The sequence below is a fragment of the Hemicordylus capensis genome, chromosome 5, assembly GCF_027244095.1.
Source record: "Hemicordylus capensis ecotype Gifberg chromosome 5, rHemCap1.1.pri, whole genome shotgun sequence".
NCBI classification, from domain to species: Eukaryota; Metazoa; Chordata; class Lepidosauria; order Squamata; family Cordylidae; genus Hemicordylus; species Hemicordylus capensis.
The window spans coordinates 227,165,911-227,185,179 of record NC_069661.1 but is presented as its reverse complement, the minus strand read 5'-3'; the positions used below and the strand labels follow the sequence as shown (position 1 = coordinate 227,185,179).

The 19,269-nt window shown below is 43.3% G+C and overlaps 1 protein-coding gene across 2 annotated transcripts in view; it reads right to left on the bottom strand.

The window, feature by feature from the left end:
* Positions 1–4,502: 4,502 nt before the first annotated feature.
* Positions 4,503–19,269, bottom strand: part of NUP37 (nucleoporin 37) — a 28,687-nt gene continuing 13,920 nt past the window's right edge. For both annotated transcript variants that reach the window (XM_053253737.1, XM_053253738.1), the window contains exons 6-10: positions 11,957–12,047; positions 10,156–10,337; positions 9,071–9,121; positions 7,394–7,487; positions 4,503–4,861 (exon numbers count right to left, since the gene is read on the bottom strand). In XM_053253737.1, the coding sequence (XP_053109712.1) occupies positions 4,748–4,861; positions 7,394–7,487; positions 9,071–9,121; positions 10,156–10,337; positions 11,957–12,047 (532 nt within the window). In that variant the 3' untranslated portion in view covers positions 4,503–4,747. The remainder of the gene's footprint in view (positions 4,862–7,393; positions 7,488–9,070; positions 9,122–10,155; positions 10,338–11,956; positions 12,048–19,269) is intronic.

The window sequence follows — 19,269 nt, the reverse complement described above, 5'->3', positions numbered from 1 at the left end:
GAGAAAGGCTATACAACTTTGGCCCTCCAGCTGTTGCTGGACTACAATATCCATCATCCCTGACTACTGGCCACTGTGACTAGGGTTGATGGGAGTTGTAGTCCAACAGCAGCTGGAGGGCCAAAGTTGTGCAGCCCAGTTCTAGAGCATAGGAGACAATGCTGTTTAGAGATCTTTGTTTTGTTACAAGCCAGCATTCTTGCTGTTTCTCTCTCTTCCACTACTGGAATCTAGGGATTATTCTCTCATTAAGCAAGATCTAAGATACGTTTGCATTTCCTCATTGAAACTAGCACTCCATTCTTTCCTGTTTCTAGTTAGCTTTTCTTTCTTATTAGATTGGGAAGGGGAGTAATTTGGCAGAGGCTGATGAGTGTGGATTCATTATCTCAGAGCTGGCTAAAAAGATAGCTAGATGTATCTCGGGTCACCTCACACAGGATTCAATACTCCAGAGCCAAGTTGGCTTGCTGCTTTTTGATAGTACAAACATGCATATCAGTATTGAGGAATAGGTTTGACCACACAAGTGAATGAATGGTTACTTTGATAGTTATCTCATATTTTATTTATCACAGACTAGCATACTTGGAAGTTATCCTGTTTTTGAGTCACGGTGGCTATATCAAGTGAGTCAGGCCAAGAGTGTGTCTTGGCTAAGACCACCCATGAGCTCCATGAAGGATTTAGAATCAGGATTTGAACCAGAATCTTACCAGTCTGTCCAGCATCCTTATCCAGTGCATCACACTGGTTCTCCAGTGATGATGTCATATGTATCCAGGAGATGTGCCAGGTCAATATAATTTTAATTTCATGGTTGATTTTAAACTGTTGATTTGTTTTAACTTTTATATGTGTTCTACTTGTTTTATGTTAACTGCCCAGAGACAAAAATTTGGGCAGTATATAAGTTTGATGGATGGATGGATGATTATATTATAAATATTTAGCACATTTCAATACTGCCCCATATAAAAATCTCAATAGTGTCCTGTATATAGACACAGGTGATAAAAACCTGGATGAGTGAGGGGATATGTGATGGTTGGCAGCAGCACCAGAGCTGTCAATCATCTTTTGAAGCCCAAGGAACTGCCCTCCAGGTGGGATTCCTTAGAAGGGAGCAGAGAGCGGCAGTTAAACTGTCTAAGTGGTAGCTCACAGAGTCATATAGAGCTTGGCTGAGCCAGTGACAGGGATGGTTAGGGCCTGGGATAGGATCTCTAGTGAGGGTCTCTGGGTCAGTGGTCTCGATACTGGCAGGTGGGTATTAAGGTTGTACACATCAGTGATCACCTCCGGTTAACTAGCATGACTTATGTATGAATGCTGGATGCATATGGTATATACATGGATCTTCAACCAGGGTAATTGTTTAAGAGCTAGGAATCAGGGAACACTTGTTGTATCCAACACAGGCACCTCAGTAACTTATAAATCTAGCCTCTGTTGAAGTATTAAGTTTTAAACATTGTTATAGAAACCACTACGCCTGTAAAGCACTGCTTTGGCAGAGAGAAACTTTTAAGCTACTTGTACATCAATAAACCTGACTTTGTTTTATTTTAAAGTTCACTCAGTGTCCTGTGAGTTATACTTCTCCCCATGCAGCCCTCAGCTACACTACCAAGGGATTGTCAGGACAAAAACCTAAGTCAGAAGAGCTTGGTGGTGGCAGGAGAAGCTTGATAAAGGGAGGAAGAGATAAGAACATCATTCTCAGTAAAACTGGTCCACAAAGTTATAAAATTATTAACCTCTCCAGTTTGGGGAACAGACCCCCCTGATAAGCAGTGTCCCAGAGTGGTGAGCAGGGTATGGCTCTCCACACCTTGCTAGGGATCATTAGGAAGGAGACTGAAAATAAAAATGCTAATATTATTAGGGATGTGCAAACTGATTCGGGTACAAATCGATTTGTACCCAAATCTAGCTGCTCCGGGTGATTTGGAGACAAATCAAATCACCCCTGTGGTCCATTAGCTAGATTCGGGTCCAAATCGAATTGATTCGAGATTCGGATCCCTCCTATTAATTCCTCCAGATTCCCAGCTTTCAGTAAAAAAAAAAAAGCAAAAAAAAAGCTAAGCTCTAGCTATTGTAGAAGTGGAGTTATGGAGCAAAATGTGTGGTCACTACTTTTCAAGTGTTTGGATTCTTTGGTGTATAATAACTTCCCCTCAATGAATCCCTATGAGGATTCAATACACACCTTCATTTCTTCTATTCAGTTTGAATTTCTTTTGGACAGTGCCAACTGTCAACTGCCATGTGCCAACTACACTCCACTCCCACCCACAAAGCAGTGGGGTACTACTCAGTTTATGATCTAGGGTTTTTTTTTTCAAGTGTTTAGGCTCTTTGATGTCTAATAACCTTTCCTCATAATGAATCCCTATGAGAATTCATTACATACTAAAGAGTCTAAATACCTCAAAAATTCCTAAAATATAAACTGAGTACCCAGTGGCTTGTGGGGTAGTTGGAACATGGGATGGCACAAATTCCCCACTCCCACCTGCAAAGCAGTGGGGTCAAAATGAACAGAAGAAATGAAGATGTGTAATGAAGACACCAAAGAATCTAAACACTTCAAAAATACCTAAAAATAAAGTGAGTACCCCAGTGTGTGTGTGTGTGTTGCAGTTGAAACATGGCAGTTGACAGCTGCCACTGTCCAATGATAGTCAAATTAAACAGAAGAAACGAAGGTGTATAATGAATCCTCATAGGGATTCATTATGAGGAAAAGCTACTAGACACCAAAGAATCTAAACATTTCAATATTCCTAAAAATTAAAATGAGTACCCCACTACCTTGCAGGTGGGGGGTGGGGTGTAGTTAGCACATGGCAGTTGACAGTTGGCACTGTCCAGTGACAGTCAAAATGGACAGAAGAAATGTGCAATGAATTCTCATAGGGATTCATTATGAGGAAAAGTTATACACCAAAGAATCCAAACACTTGAAAAATAATGACTGCACATTTTGCTCCATAACTCCACTTCTACAAGGGCTAGAGTTGAGCTTTTTTTTTTTTAAATGAAAGCTGGGGATCTGTGTTAGGGTTAGGCTATGACAACTTCGAATCCCCATTGTTTCCTAATGCAGAGATGTTCAAAATCAGTAAAAACTAAAGAAAATTCATTAAAAATCAATCAAGTTTCCACTGCTTTGAAAATTGGGTGATAGGTGGCACCCAAGGGGACTTACCTACCAACCATATTTGGTTGGTGCCCCTAGGACCTTGTTAGGTAGTCTGAATCGGTCCAAATCCCAATTGAATTGAAGCAAATACAAATTGAATCTGGGGTGATTTGTGGACACAAAACGAATCAGGGGTGATTTGTTTTAGGCACAAATCGAATTTTAAAAAATCAATCTGTGCACATCCCTATATTATAATGCCCTTATACAAATCTATGGTGCGGCCACATTTGGAATACTTTGTACAGTTCTGGTCACTGTATCTTAAGGAGGACATTGTAGAACTGGGAAAGGTGAAGAAGAGGGCAACTAAGGTGAACAGGGGCCTGGAGCACTGTCCTTATGAGGCAGGGCTACAGCATCTGCGGCTTTTTGTCTGGAAAAGAGGTGACTACGGGGTGACATGATAGAGGTGTATACAATTATGCATGGAGTAGAAAGAGTGAACAGAGAGATTTGTCTCGCTCTCCACAACACTAGAACCAGGGGTCATCCCATGAAACTGAAGGCCGGAAAATTTAGGACCAACAAAAGGAAGTACTCTTCCACATTGCACAATTAATCTATGGAATTCTCTGCCACAGGATGTGGAGATGGCCACTAGCTTGGATAGCTTTGAAAGAGGCTTAGATGAATTCATGGAGGACAGGTCTATCAGTGGCTACTAGACTGGTACATAAGAACAGGACTTTTCTTATGTTTTTCCCATTAAAGCTCTCCACAACCTCGCCTTGTCTTTTCCCTTTTTCCTTATGTTTTAGTCTTTGTCCATCCTTGATTCCACCTGTGACCTCTGCTCCTCCATCTCTATTCTCAACCGACTGAAGGTCCCCTCCTCCCTTCAATTACTCCATCCATTCTCCCTTGCTGCCCCTTATGTGTTGAACTCCCTCCCTAAATAGCGCCAACTCTTTCCCTCCTTCAAATCTGTCCTTAAAACCCACCAATTTTGTGTGGCCTTTGGCTTATTCCATGCAGAATGGCTTAATCCTCATTCCCAAATGCAAACAAACTTTAAGTATATGCAACAGCATTTGCTTGGCCACTTTAACCAACCACTCGAAACGTTTCTTCCTCTTGCTGCTTTTCCTATTGTCTATTTTAGATTGTAAGTTCCTTTCAGATAGGGACCTGTTTATTTTGCCCACAAAACTTGGTAGAAATTCACGTACAATGAATGCACTGTAGAAATAATAAAAATAAAGTAGTGCTCCCTGGCACATTGCCGCCACCATATATAACTTTGCAACTTGAATTTTAGTCCTGTTAGTCAGTCAGGCTGCCTGAAAGGTGAGAAAAATAAATACACATAACCTTTTATTACAAAATGGTCTTTTGGGGGGGGAACAGCCTGCTTTAATAGAGCTGATTGCATCTGCGATTAAAACAAACATACCAGCCAATGTGCTTTGTTCCTTGTATTTAGCATTGGTCATTTAGAACCTGTATAATTTGGCTAGTAAACAGTGATCTAAAATAAATGAAATTTCTTCTGATGAACTATTCCTTGCCAAGACATTAACCATGTACAAATGTTTACATTTCGGTCACCCAGAAAAAGAGTTTATGATCTCCACCCATAGCGCATAACGGAAGGGTCCTATGCCAGGTCAAGCCAGATCCCACAGGTGCAGAACCAATAAGGATGGGCTATAGGGAAAGAAAAAACAGGACACCATTTAAAAAAATATATTATTCATCTTTAAATAATTATTCAGCAGATACCCCATGACCAAGCCACCACTTTCTGCACTGCATTTGCTGTCAAAATTGATTTCATAGAGTTCAGGGGACCTTGCTGTAAAACATGCAAGGAGCAGCCAGAGGAAAATAAAAAAAACTTTCACAAAGAATTGGTTATTAGGTTGACAATCCACTGGGAAAGTTTCCAGCACAAACCTCATTCAGAAGTGAATGGGACGGGCCACCCTCCTAAATTTCATGCTGCAGGACTGGCACAGCATCTACAGTCTGTCAGCGGAAGCAACTGCTTCATGTTAAGTCTGGTTCGGAGTCTATTACTTCTGCACAGTTTGTTGTATGTATGAATCCAAGAATAAATGGAAATGTGTACATCTGCAGCGGTTTCACTTGCACTGTCCATTCTGTAACCCAAGAACTCGCAACAAAACAAACCTTCCACACAAACAAAAGCCAGCACCCCATTCTGTATACTGAAATTCTGTTTCTCTGAGATTGCTGGATGCTGGGGATAAACAACAATGGAGGACTCTCTCAGCCATGGGCAGCTTGTGAATATACAGGTATATCTGGCTGGCCAGTGTTGGAGATTATGCTGGGAAATAGATGGAAATTATGAAACTGCCTTACACAGAGCAAGACCATTTGGTCCATTTAGCTTGGTATTTCCTACATTGACTGGCAGCATCTCTCCAGGGTTTCACATGGGAGTCTTCCCCACCTCTAAGTAGAGATGCCAGGGATTCTGGGGCCCGCTGAATGCAAAGTAGATGCTCCACCCCCAAACTCCATACAGAAGGTCTCTGGTTGAATTCTTGGCATCTCTAGGTACGGGACTGGGAAAAATCCCTGCATGAATCCCTGGAGAACCACTGCCGATCAATGTAAACAATACTCAGCTAGCTGGCCAATGGTGGCACTCGGTTTAAAGTCTGACCCAGGAGAGTAATTCTTGTGTTGACCTCTGACCAAGAGATGAGCCATGCCAGACAAGTTTTCTCAGAACAACTCACCAATACTGAACCCAATATAAATGCAAAAAAGCTTGTGCAACCTTCTGAATACAGGTAGACCTTGTTTTGCACATTTGTGGTTGGGCAATGGAGAACCAACCTTAGTATGCAAGGTAAAAAAGGGTTAAGATCAGTGTATCCATGGCTCCTAGGTGGCTGGAAATGGACTCCATGGTCATTTCAGCCACCATTTTGCTGAAAAGAGTCATTTTGATGCTCTTTCTTGAAAAAAGTTCTCCCGCAATTTTTCATGGAAAAATGGCAGACAGACAGACAGACACCTTGCATTAGGGATGTGCATGAATCTGTTCAGAGGCCCTTTTACAAGCCTCCAAACAGGTTCTAACACTGGCTGGTTCGAAGAGTTTGCTGGAAGGGGTGGGATAACTTTAAGGGCAGGGGAGGGTACACTTACCCCTCCCTCCGCTTTCCCCCACCAGTGCTGGATGGAAAACTGGTCCAGGGGGCAGTGGCGTATCTCCCTGTCGCCCCATCCACTCTTTGGACCAGAAGTAGGCAGAAGTAGCTCACGGATGTGTGCACGTCAGGCATGTATGGGATGTGTGCAAGCTATTTCCGTCTTCTTCTGGTCTAAAGAGCGGACGGAGCGGCAAGGAGGTATGCTGCCGCCCTGCTGGACAAGCCAGCACTGGTGGGGGGAAAGTGGAGGGAGGGGCAAATGCACTCTCCACCACCCTTAAAGTTATCCCACCCCCACCTTTGAGCCGGCTCCCGCCGGTTCCGTGCACATCCCTAGCCTGCATACGGAGCCACAAATGCCAGAATTTAGAAGGGACCTTAGGACCGCACAACCAGCAAATTATTGTCAAAACTGAACACCGGTACTATTAAGGCGGATTCTCCAAATGCCATTCCAGCAAGAGTGACAATGCCACAAAACCTCTAAATTGCCTGCTATAGTTTAAAGCCAATTTAATCCAATGGTGAAGGCTATTAAGTATTAAATGTACTTAATAGCCTTCACAGCTACAATTGAAATCCAAAGGGGATGTTGGGCTTGCGTTTTTGGAACAGCAGGGCTCCATGTCATAGGGCAAACTGATTTTAAAACGGAGGCAAAAGCAATTTCTAATGTGGCATGGCGGGGGTGGGGTGGCAGTTGTTGTGTAAAGCAAGTCAGTCCAACAGGCAACTAGGCATGCCCAATCCCTTGAGCACATCCAAAGTAGCTCTTTGGATTCCAGCCTATGTGCTTTTCATTCTCCGTGATTCTGGACACTGCAATTGCAGACAATGTTCCCCGAGATGTTCCGATAAGGAAGTTTCAAAGTACATCAAGTCCCTCTGTATTCATCTTGAGACACAAAATGAAAAATGGGAACGCCCCTCCCCACCTTGGACACTATTTAATCAGTGTTGTCATCATGTTTTCTTCTTAGAAAGAGCAATTTATAATTTGGAAGAAAGCAAGACTGATCCTCCCATCTCAGACTCGCAAAACCTTTACCTGAGGATGTCCTAAATGATGAACTAGGAGCTGACTGGTCATTTTGCCTGGATAGCCAGTAGTAGCAAACAAGTCTTCATTGACTCTGGACCACCTAAACACATAAAAGCCAAGGCAGAAACTTTGATCTGCAACAGATAATGCAGGCACTGAATGCTATGGATATGCACGGAACCAGTGCCTGCCGGTCTGAAAATGTGTGTGGTGGAAGATAATTTTAAGGGTGGGGGAGGGTGCTCTTACCCCTCCCACTGCATTTCCCCTGCTGGTGCTGTGTATTCAAACTGTCCAGTGGCGGGGGGGCAGCATACCTCCCTGCCGCCCAGTTGCTTCCTCGGACCAGAAGTGACTGGAAGTTCCCAGTGCATGTGTGCATGTTGTACGTGTGTGTGTCGTACTGTACGTGCAATGTGTGCAAGTGCACCAGGAACTTCCAGTCCGAGGAAGCAGTGGGGCGGCAGGGAGGTAGGTTGCTGCCCCGCCGAACTATTTGAATACACAGCGCCGGCGGGGGAAATGTGGTGGGAGGGGTAAGAGCTCCCCTGCCATTAAAATTATTCATCCCCTCACCCTTCAAACCGGCTCGAATGCCAGTCCACGAAACCGATTCGGTGCTCCTAGAATGGAACGCCAAACGGTTCCGTGCATATCCCTACTGAACGCTTTGTATACATTTCTGCCCTACAAAGTGAAGCAAATCCATGGCACGATCAGATATACAAATATGAAAAAAGTATACCTTAGGGCTGGCCCTAGGATAAATAGTGCTCTGGATGAAGAGTGCCTTTGGCACCCTCCCATTGTAAGTTCATAAGTATGTCTTTCTTCTTAATAGGGATGTGCTCGAATCGTGATAGGGTGTCTGAATCTCAGCCCGATCCCTTTAAAATGGAGGGCTTCCACAGCCCCTTGAACACGGAGGAGAGCAGGTCCATGTCTGCTCCTCCTCTGCTCGCCGCCATTGCCGTGCTTGCGGCACTCCCCCCAGCTATCAGCGTGTGCTGGCAACTCTCTCCCCCAGCTGCCCCCACACATCAGCACTACGTGGGGGCAGCTGGGGGAGAGTGCCACCAGTGCACATTGATAGCTGGGGGGCAGTGCCATGAGTACAGCAATGGCGGCGAGCAGGAGGAGGAGCAGGGATGGACCTGCTCTCCTCTATGTTCAAGGGGCTGTGGAAGCCCTCCGTTTTAAAGGGATTGTGTTGCAATTCGGACGCCAAATCGTGTTTTGGCACATCCCTACTGCAAACAATACACTCAGCAAAGAGTAAGCCACCAAGTTCAACTTGGTGCCCCCATCAGGTAGGTGCCCTGGGCAACAGTGTGGCTTGCTCACCCCTAAGGCTGGTCCTGACATGATGTCAAATTAAGTTATCTCATAGTTCTCCCTTTGCATCCCATTTCAGTCTATTTTCTGTTATTGATAGAAACAGGGAAAAATTAACCATTAATTTAGAGTAGAACTTTAAAGGAAAAATGGCATGACTGGAGGTCTCTATGCAATTTAAACTGACGTTGGGCACATGGAGGCTATTTTTAACCTTTGAGGGGCTATGATTTAGGACCCCACACTGATGAGTCTTGTAGTACCTTAAAAGGTTATTCATGGACCGTAGCCCGTTTGTCAGATGCAAGATCAGTTTAGTACAAATGAATATTAAAAAAATCAAAATACCTGAACAATCTTGCTCTATCTGCATGAACAGGTCTCTTTTCCAAAGGATAACTGCAATAAAAATCATAAGAAATCATTCTGTGATGCCCACACTTTAGTTCCTAAGACAATAATAAAGCCCCACAGGCTAGACAACTTTAGGCTGTGCAACATCATTCTGAGATCACAAAGAGAAAAGCCTGTTTATCTAGTCTTAAACAAACATTATTAGTAAAATGGCTGGCACAGAGATAGCATGAAAATGCTGTGTGCCAATATAATTTTAAAAGCACCACACATGGGTACCAGTATGCATGTTCCTGCAGAAATACGTTCCAAAATGGGGCTTATTCCCAGGTATAGGCACATAGGATTGTAATCCAAGTTTTGGAAGTGCATGCAAAGATTGCTGATAAAATAGTGTGTATAACTTTTCTTTATATCACAGATTATATGGATGCAGTAAGGAGAAAGACTGTTAATGCACAAGGCCAAGATGCACATTGCAATCCTACCGTTTTTAACTGCTTTTAATACCACCTGTTACTGTATAGTTCTGATATTACTGCTTTAGCAATTTTACAGTTCCTTTTTGCTTTTAATACTACTTGTTACATGCTCCTTTTAGTTTATGCTGGCCTAAGACAGTAATAAAGATTGGCTGACATTGCAATCAACACTGGAAAAGCAACCATTGATTTCTAGGTAACATAAAGTGCTTTTCCGTGCATTGTGTAGCTCCGCATAATCTTTAGGTTTGTCCTTTATTATGCACAGTACAGTATGTATATATATTAGTATATTGTTCAGACATGTATTCAAATTAGCAACTGCAGTTGGGTAATGCACTCTGCAGTTAAGATCAATTGATTCAGTACACCATCTCCTAGACATTACAGCATCTTCCTATCTTTTCTTTTACATTTGTGCTCTTCCCTACCATTTGCTGAGTTAATTAACATAAGGCTTGTGCTACAATTCAGAGGTGGGAACATGCAGGCTGCAGAGGAGAGTCAGATGGAATATTTTGTACATGTTTAACAAAATAAAACACAACCACCTTTTAATAATAAATACTGAAAATGTTGCCTTGAAGCTTGCATTACCTAGATCGAGTTATGTTCCAGATAAACCAGTCATTTCCAGCAACTGCTCCAACTCTAAAAGTATTTTTTAAGCACCAGTGAGCTGACATCAGTGGTGTTTGATCAGTTGTGAGAGACAAAATGGCCTGCTGGGTCACAAGATCATAGAACCGTATGGTTCCATTCTTCTCTGCAACCATCAACTAGAACAGAAAGTAAACAGGTCGGTTACACCAACATTTGAGAAACGGCAAACTTTCCTAAACACACTTACTAAGGAGTAAGCTCCAGTGACCACATTGGGATGGACTTCTGAGTAAAAATGCATAGGATTGTGATGTTATGTATAGCTGAGGCAAATTCATATATAGTGTCTTTTGATATATTCTTGATATTAATGCTGAAACAACAACAGTACTTACAGCTATGAGACTTATCTCTGACTTCATACTGAGCTTTGAAGACATCCAGGTTCTATGAAGTTAGAGATGGACCCCACCTTTCCCCTGAGTCTGGAGCTTGGACAAGAGGAGGGGACAACTCCCTGATTTTACTATGTGCGTTGGAAGTCTTTTGAGTGTCTCTAAAGATCAGGATGAACTCAGAGACAAAACTTTGCCCCACTCCCTTGGAACTTGGTGATGAGGCCAAGTTTCACGTGATTTTGCACTCCAGTCTGGAGGCATTCCAAGGGCTTCCAAGGCACAATGCAAAGAGAGAGAGATGAGATACAGTCTCCCCCTCTTTGTAGGCCAGAGAACTTGAGACAGCATGTGCAATGCAAATAATTGCTGGATACTAAGGTGAGCCATAATCCTCCACCCACACCCACCCCAGTCCTGCACATTTTTGTGCAAAAACATCCAGCTTCAAGTCTTGGGGCTACAGATGTCAGGTCAGGTTTAGAACCACAAGTAGGGCAAAATATGCCAACTTTGGCGGGTTCAGATGCCACAACCAATGTTGACATATCCCCATCACCACAAGTCAGGCTTGCTGCCAAGCTCCAAGAAATGACCTTGTACCATTTCCCACATTGTATGAAGCCACTTGTAGATTATAATTCTTCAGGAGACATAGATACAGTATGGGGTTTTACATTTGATTTCCACCTTTCTTGGTGGTATGTTGGCATATCTCCTCTCTTTGCCCCACCCTGCCACAAGTTGGGCTTGCCACTGAGCACCAGGAACTGGTGATCCACCATTTCCTGTGTCATAGGAACAGAGGAAGCTGTCCTATACCAAGTCAGACCACTGGTCCATCTAGCTTAGTATTGTCTACTCAGACTGGCAGTGGCTTCTCCAAAGTTGCAGGCAGGAGTCTCAGCCCTATCTTGGAGATGCCAGGAGGGAACCTTCTACATGCAAGCATGCAGATGCTCCTCCCAGAGCAGCCCCATCCCCTAAGGGGAATATTTTACAGAGCACATATGTTGTTTCCCATTCAAATGCAAACCAGGGCAGACCCTGCTTAGCAAAGGAGACAATTCATGCTTGTTTCAACAAGACCAGCTCTCCTCCCATCATGTGAAGCCATCCTATTTGAAAGTCATAACAATGAGTGCTTTGTTTTCCTCACCTCAGTAACAACACTTCTTTCATGAGATATGGAATTCTGAAAAAGGTGCCATGTGATCTCCCTGTTCTTCAATATGCTGTGAAAATGTTTTGGGGAGCCTACTCAGTGAGGACAACTTACCTACCCCCAAGTTGTTCATCAAAGGGAATTTTCACATGAAACCACTGTATTTGTCATTTGACCGGCTGACTTAAGAATGAAAAAAATTCAGACAGTTAAGGAATGTCTAACATGTACTAACCTTGAATACATCTTCAGGATGCCAGCCCACACTCATTCCAGGAGAACGCAGAACAAAACAAGCCCTCAAGTTTCCATCCAGGTCCCAGACCCTAAAAACAAACAATGAATAATATATGTAAGGAAACTGGGAGGCATGGAACGAGAATGTGTTCTATGACAGCTATTTTAGTGGGGGTGGGCGGGGGGGGAGGGAGGAATTAATGGTAGGTGTTCATTAGGCCTCTGCTTTGGCAGTGCCAAATCTGAATGACTACTCGCAGTATGGCCATCTCTGAGCACACTTTGGGTTGTGGGGCATGCTGGGAGGAGTAGTCTTGCCAAGTGCTTTCCCTCAGATTAAAGCACTTAGAGGGACTAGCCCTCCCAGCCCTTTCCATGCACACTTCCCGCAGCACCCTGCCCCGGCTCTCCAGTCCCCAGCACAGGGCTTGGCTTCTCCTAAAGGAACACCCTACACACAGGAAGTCTACTGATCAGAGGCGGCCGTGCTGTGAGCAGCACCAACACGAAAGTGAGGCTCATTCCGCTTTGGTGCTACCAAAGCACACACCTAGTGCTCATTACTGAACCGAGAAGAACAGAAGCAAAAATGTGGACAGTGGGGCACAGTAGGAAAGAAAGCAAATCCTCCCAGAGAATCTTTTAGAAGCCAAACACCTAAAACAATCGGCATACATCAAATACTCTGGCTAATTACGGTTATGGACTTTAGAGTAGAAGTTCTTGGTGGGGGGAATTACATGCTTTTCACCACAGCCACTTTTGAACATTACAAAAACTGTTTTTAGTTTGTATAAACCTGGGAGAGCTCCAAGAATATTTTGCACTGTGGACTGCGGTGTGTGAGACAAAGGCCTGCAAATCAGGAATGCACACGAGAATATGCCTGACAATATCAGATAAGCTCTTTCCCAAGTATTGTTTCCATCATCATCGTCTCCTTTGTATATTTAAAAAATATTTTAAAATTCTCTGGTCAAACAAGAACTCAAGGTAGCCGTCACAATCACCACAAACCACATAGCAAACAGTGATTAAAAACCAAAAGGACAATTGCATCACGATTAAAAAAACCCCCAACTCAAACAGATTCTCCAATTCACTTTCACAAACTTGAAGGTTTCTTTGAACATTTTGATCACCACTGTGCAAAAGAGATGGAATTTGCACAGAAGTATTTGTACTACCTCCTCACACTCACCATTTACTTTGGCAGCTATTTATACCCACATATTATGAAGGGCTGGGGCCTTGCTTTTTCTTTGTCATTTCCTAAAAAGAACAGCCCCACTTATTCTCCTATATAAAAAGGGAAGTGTCTTTGTCTCCCTCCCTCCCAAGTTGAAGCAAGCTGTTCAATCAAAACCAAAAGCACAAAAAACAGCATTAACACACAGCACCAACTGGACAACTGTCCCAATTAAAAGCACCATTAATGACATCAAACATAGATTTGCACTGGCCATATACAGAGTCAGACAATTGGTCCATCTAGTTCATTATGGTCTACAGACTGGCAGTGGCTTCTCCAAGGTTGCAGGCAGGAATCTCTCTCAATCCTATCTTGAAGATGCCAGGGAGGGAACCTGGAACCTTCTGCATGCAAGCATGTAGATGCTCCTCCCAGAGCGGCTCCATCCCCTAAGGGGAATATCTTACAGTGCTCACACATGTAGTCTCCCATTCATATGGAATCAGGGTAGACCCTGCTTAGCTAAGGGGACAAGTCATGCTTGCTAGCACAAGACCAGTTCTCCTATAAGAAGTTATGTCACAGTTATAAGTATTTTTCTTCATAAAAGTTGTCAAGGTAAATGTTCAGTGCAATTTTCTATTAAAGGAGCACAGAGCAGCAATTTCGGGGTGGTGGTGTTTAATTTCTGTTCCAAGATCTTATTAATTCATCTCTCACCAGGGTACTGCAAACTTTATATTAAGATCTGAGCACACTCTAAAATAAATGAGAACACCATGAGTCTAGACAAAATAGACGTGAAGTAAAGTAAATACAATTAATTAACAGTATGATCCTTTCCGTGCCAAACTTCAACAGATCAAATATTCCTTTTCCCTGCAGAGATCATATGGCCTCCAAATTTGGAGAGAGCGTAGTATCCTTATTTTTTTAAACACACACATTTTGTGAAAACAAGGAATATCTATTTGATTAGGTAATTTAGGGACAAAGCCCTTTCTTCTCCTGCTAGAAGTTTCGCCTTGTAGATTTTCCAAGTCAAATCAACACTTTCTGCATGTGTGTTTACTATGTGAAGAAGAGGAGTGTAGTACAAAATGGTGAATCATGTTGGCCAAAGAACATCATGTCTCCTTCCCAAAGGCAAAGCAGCTCAGATGCAGGCAGTGATAGGAAATTCTGTCCACTTATTTGATTTATGATTTAGTGTCAGGCTTGTATCTGCTTTATGTTTTGTTGAAATATTAAGATACGGCACAACATCCTTTACCATTCCCGCCTCTCCCCCACCCACCTCCCAGCTATAATAACAGAGTTCTGCTAGGGTCACTTGAACTGTTATGCATTTTGAATTTGGAAAGCAGTTCTACGCTAGGAGAAAAACCAAACCAAACCTCCGAATAAATCCACACATACATCTAATAGATGCACACACATTCACTGCATGAAAAGCAAATGTGGAAAAGTAGCTAACAGATGGACCTGAGCAACCTGGAAGTTCCTGGGAGAAGAGCTGGTCTTGTGGTAATGAGCAAGAATTGTCCCCTTTGCTAAGCAGGGTCTGCCTTGCTTTGCATTTGGATAGGTGACTACAGGTGAACTCTGCAAGATATTCCCCTTAGGGGATGGGTCCACAGCTCAGTGGAAGAGCATCTGCTTTGCATGCAGAAGGTTCAATCCCTGGCATCTCCAGGGAGGGCTGGGAGAGACCCCTGCCTGAAAACCTGGAGAGTTGCAGCCAGTCAGTGTAGGCCAGGCCTGCTCAACTTAGGCCCCCCAGCTGTTTTTGGACTACAACTCCCATAATTCTCAGCCACCGCAGCCAATAGCCAGGGATTATGGGAATTGTAGGCCAACATCTGCAGGAGGGCCAAAGTTGAGCAGGCCTGGTGTAGACAGTACTGAGCTACATGGACCACTGATTTAGTATAATTCAGCTTCCAAGGTAAGTTCCCAATTTAAACTCAGGAACTCACTAGGTAGCCTTAGGCAAGCCACTCCCTTGCAGCCTCAGTCCCCACATCTACACTATGGGGATAATACTGGCTGACATCCTAACAAAATTACTCAGTAGAAGGCCTAATGAAATTAAGCAATCCTTTAGAGTAACTCAAGGGGAGTACTATTCAGTAACTTAGTCTGGATGCCAGTCAATTAATTACCTTAGCAAGCAAAGATGGAATGTCTTTACTAAACTGAACTTAATTTGTTTCCTGCTGAGCCAGAACAAAGTTCTTTAAAATAACGACTGTATCCCGAGTACTTATTCTTTTCTCTGATTTTTACTGGAGCCTTATGAAAATTATTTCAATGTGGCAGGGTCCATGAGTAATACTGAGAATCTTGTGGGTCTGTAGGTGCAAAAATCTTAAGAACCCCTGCCTTGCGGGATCATACATGCTAAGGAATACTAATCCTTAGTAGTTTTCATTATTTTTCCTACACAGCTGCTTTTTCTATGGACAGGTTCACATTGCCTGTAAGTACTTACAAAGTAGATACAAGAGTAGCCGGAGGATCTGGAGAGCACATACTCCCAATGGATGTGATGCTATAACAAAGCCACCTCTGGTTACTCACTTCCACCTTAGATGTTACCAACTTCCTGTGCCCATTTGAAACCAAGAGTTGGTTGGCTTGACAAACTTGGCTAAGGTGGAAGCGGGTAACTGGGATTGAGAATCAGTGGTGGCCGGGTTCAATGTCGCTCCCATTAGGAACACATGCTCTTCCAACTTCCGATTCCTCTCATACCGACTTTATAAGTACTTAGAGTTGTGTGAGCCCGCCCTATGTAGGGAAATTGCCATATTTGGAAGCAGCCTTAGCCTGGTAGAAATTAGGATTGCCCCAAGTTAGGATAATCATTCATTCATTCATTCGATTTCTATACCACCTTTCCAAAAAATGGCTGAGGGCAGTTTACACAGAGAAATAATAAACAAATAAGATGGATCCCTGTCCCCAAAGGGCTCACAATCTAAAAAGAAACATAAGACAGACACCAGCAACAGTCACTGGAGGTACTGTGGTGGGGGTGGATAGGGCCAGGTACTCTCCCCCTGCTAAATAAAGAGAATCACCATGTTAAAAGGTGCCTCTTTGCCAAGTTAGCAGGGGTTAACCTGTTAACCTATTAAGATGTTCATATTTTAATAGTTAAACATTTATTAAATCAGCATCTCTATTTTAACTGTACAAAATACAGGTCACCAAGCAAACAGGACCGCAGTCTTTAAAAAGCAAAAAAACAAAAACAAAACCACACTGGGCAGAAGTTTGTACCAAAGGAAACATTAAACTACACTAACAGAATGCTAAAGTCCAGAAATTAAGTAAACTTTTCTTGAACATCCAAGTTGAACTTGAGGAGAAATTTTATAAACTGTAAGATAGTTTAATATTAGTGTTTAGCTCAGTTTTCTGGGCAACCACAAATGTTGACAGTAGTATTGCCTGCCTTCTTTCTTGTTAAATAAAAAAACCCTTATATCCATGTTAACAGATGTTTCTTTGCAGGAATCCTGAGTGAATTTGGGAGATGGCTGGATTTGACAAGCATGAACAATACTATTATCTAACAGTACTATTTCAAAACTGCTTCAATAGTAGTTAATTTGGGGGGGAAACTAAAGTGCAGATTTTAAAATGGCAATGTGCCAGACTTCACAATGTTTAGTATTATTTATTTTATTAATTTATGTACTGACCCTATGCATTTACCCGGAGCTAAGTCTCAAGGATTTCAATGGAACCTATTTTTAAGTAAATTTATATGTTTACATTTACATCCCTCTCTTCCCCCAAGCAGGTCAGAGCATGGTACATGGTTATTTGTCCTCACAAATAACCATTTACACCGAGGTGAGGTATTCCCAATTCCCTTGCACTGGAATTACAGTCATTCCTCGTCAACCATGAGGGTTCCATTCTGGGAACATTGAAATCAATGGCACACAGGGGGCTAGGGGAATTGCAGTTGCGAAAGGGCTGCAAAATACAGTTTTAAAAATGGGGGGAAATCCCTCCAAATCCCCATGTGTCAGTAAGAAGGGGAACCCCCGAAAATCACCCCGACCCCCCAAATCACAACACCCCCCACTTGCCAAAAAATCTCACCAAACCATGGATATTTGGGTCATGGCTGGCAAGACCTGCCACAATTTCCTAGTCGCGGATACTCAAAACCGCGATTGGGAAAGCTGCAGTTGGCAAGAGATGACTGTACAATGATGGAGTTGTTAGCCATTTTGGCTTGGACCCAAACTGCTGCTCATGGTGTTCTTTGTGAACACCACAGTTCCCACAGGATGCTGATACTGAGAAGACCGACTGAAGATTGGCGAGTCTTCAAAATCAGCACCTTATGGAGACTGATGAGCCTTCAATATCAGCATCCCATGGCAATGAGAGGGGCTGGTACTGGGGGGAAAAGGTCAGTCACTAGACCTGGAGGCGAGTCTCATGATCAGTGAGATCCGCCTTAAGAGGGTTTGCGGGGAGAGCGGGCTTATTCCGCTCTCACCGCAGACGATCACAATTGCAGCCTGGGTGGCTGGATCAGCCATCCACTTGACCACCGGCTCCGTCACGGAGCTGGCGGGGGCTGCGGGGATCGGGGCCCGCACGGCCCCCAGAAGTTCCAGGATGCCCCGTGCAAGTCATCCTGGAGAGACCCCCGAGCCAGGGTGGCTGCTTGCAGCCTCCCGGTCAGGGGTCTCCTTGTGTGTTGCCGCGGTGTGGAGCCAATCCCGTTGCAGCAAATGATCGGCAAAAAGCAGGCTAGGCTCCCTAAGCCTGCTTTTTGCCGATTGTGAGAATCACCTCCCAATGTGTATTATTATTATTATTATTACATTTATATCCCGCTCTTCCTCCAAGGAGCCCAGAGCGGTGTACTACATACTTAAGTTTCTCTTTCACAACAACCCTGTGAAGTAGGCTAGGCTGAGAGAGAAGTGACTGGCCCAGAAGTGAGTCACCCAGCAAGTCTCATGGCTGAATGGGGACTTGAACTTGGGTCTCTCCGGTCCTAGTCCAGCACTCTAACCACTACACCACGCTGGCTGTATGAGCCTGTCTGGACCCCAGCCCTTATTCTAGGGCAGGATTCACCATAGGATTCACGGAGGCCAGGACAATGGAGCGTGCTCCCACAAGGTAAACAATGCTCATCTGCAGGGAAGGCAAGGTTGGGGAAGCCTTCCACCCACCTGCCCGGTACGCAAATAGCCCCTATGTATGATTAACGAGGGAAGTTTATTTTTAAAAATGTATTTTGTCTTGCAAACAAGCACCAATATCAAAGGCCATAATGTCAAGAGTTGCTTATAATGCATACAATAGCTTCCAGAGCTGGGGATGGGGAGAAAACTTTATTACGTTTGTCCTAACATCTCCATGTTTCAAAAGTACAGGATTAGATCATCATCATGATCATACACAGACACAGACAGACAGACACACACTGCTCTAAGGACCTTCATATTGTGGCCAAAGGCAACCATCCAAGGTAGCTGATAAGAAGGCCCTGGCTATGAAGACGTGCCTGAGCATTCTAGAACAGACTTCTTAAAACTCACTCGCCTGGATGCCTATAACACATAAGACAAATTGCCAGATAACCAGGCAAGAAAAGTTTACAGATGTTGAGGTGTTTTTCACCTATCAGGCCACAAATAGCTAACATGTGGCAAGTGGGCTAGTAACTTCTGTGTACTTCTTTGGAAGACTGTGGTATTATTTTAACTCAAATACAGCAAGCTATTTAAAAAAATAGGAGTCAATATGTAATCCTATGGGCAGTAACAAACCATATGCTCTCTTTACATACTTACCCTCTGCTTAAGCTGATCTTAAAAACTTCACTTTTTTCAAAGAAGAAAATAAAAGATTGTAATAATCACCTTTTCAAAATTAAACTTTTGAAAAGGTGATTGTCCTTAAACTCAAGCTTGATTCCTACACTGACCTAAGAATTTCCATGACCTTTTTTTAAAAAGATAGATCAAATAAAATGATTTCATTTTTCAAGCATTTACAGTCCAGAGATAATTACTGTGTCCAGGATGGGTAACAACAACAATCAGACAATACTTAGCATTTGCCAAAACAGT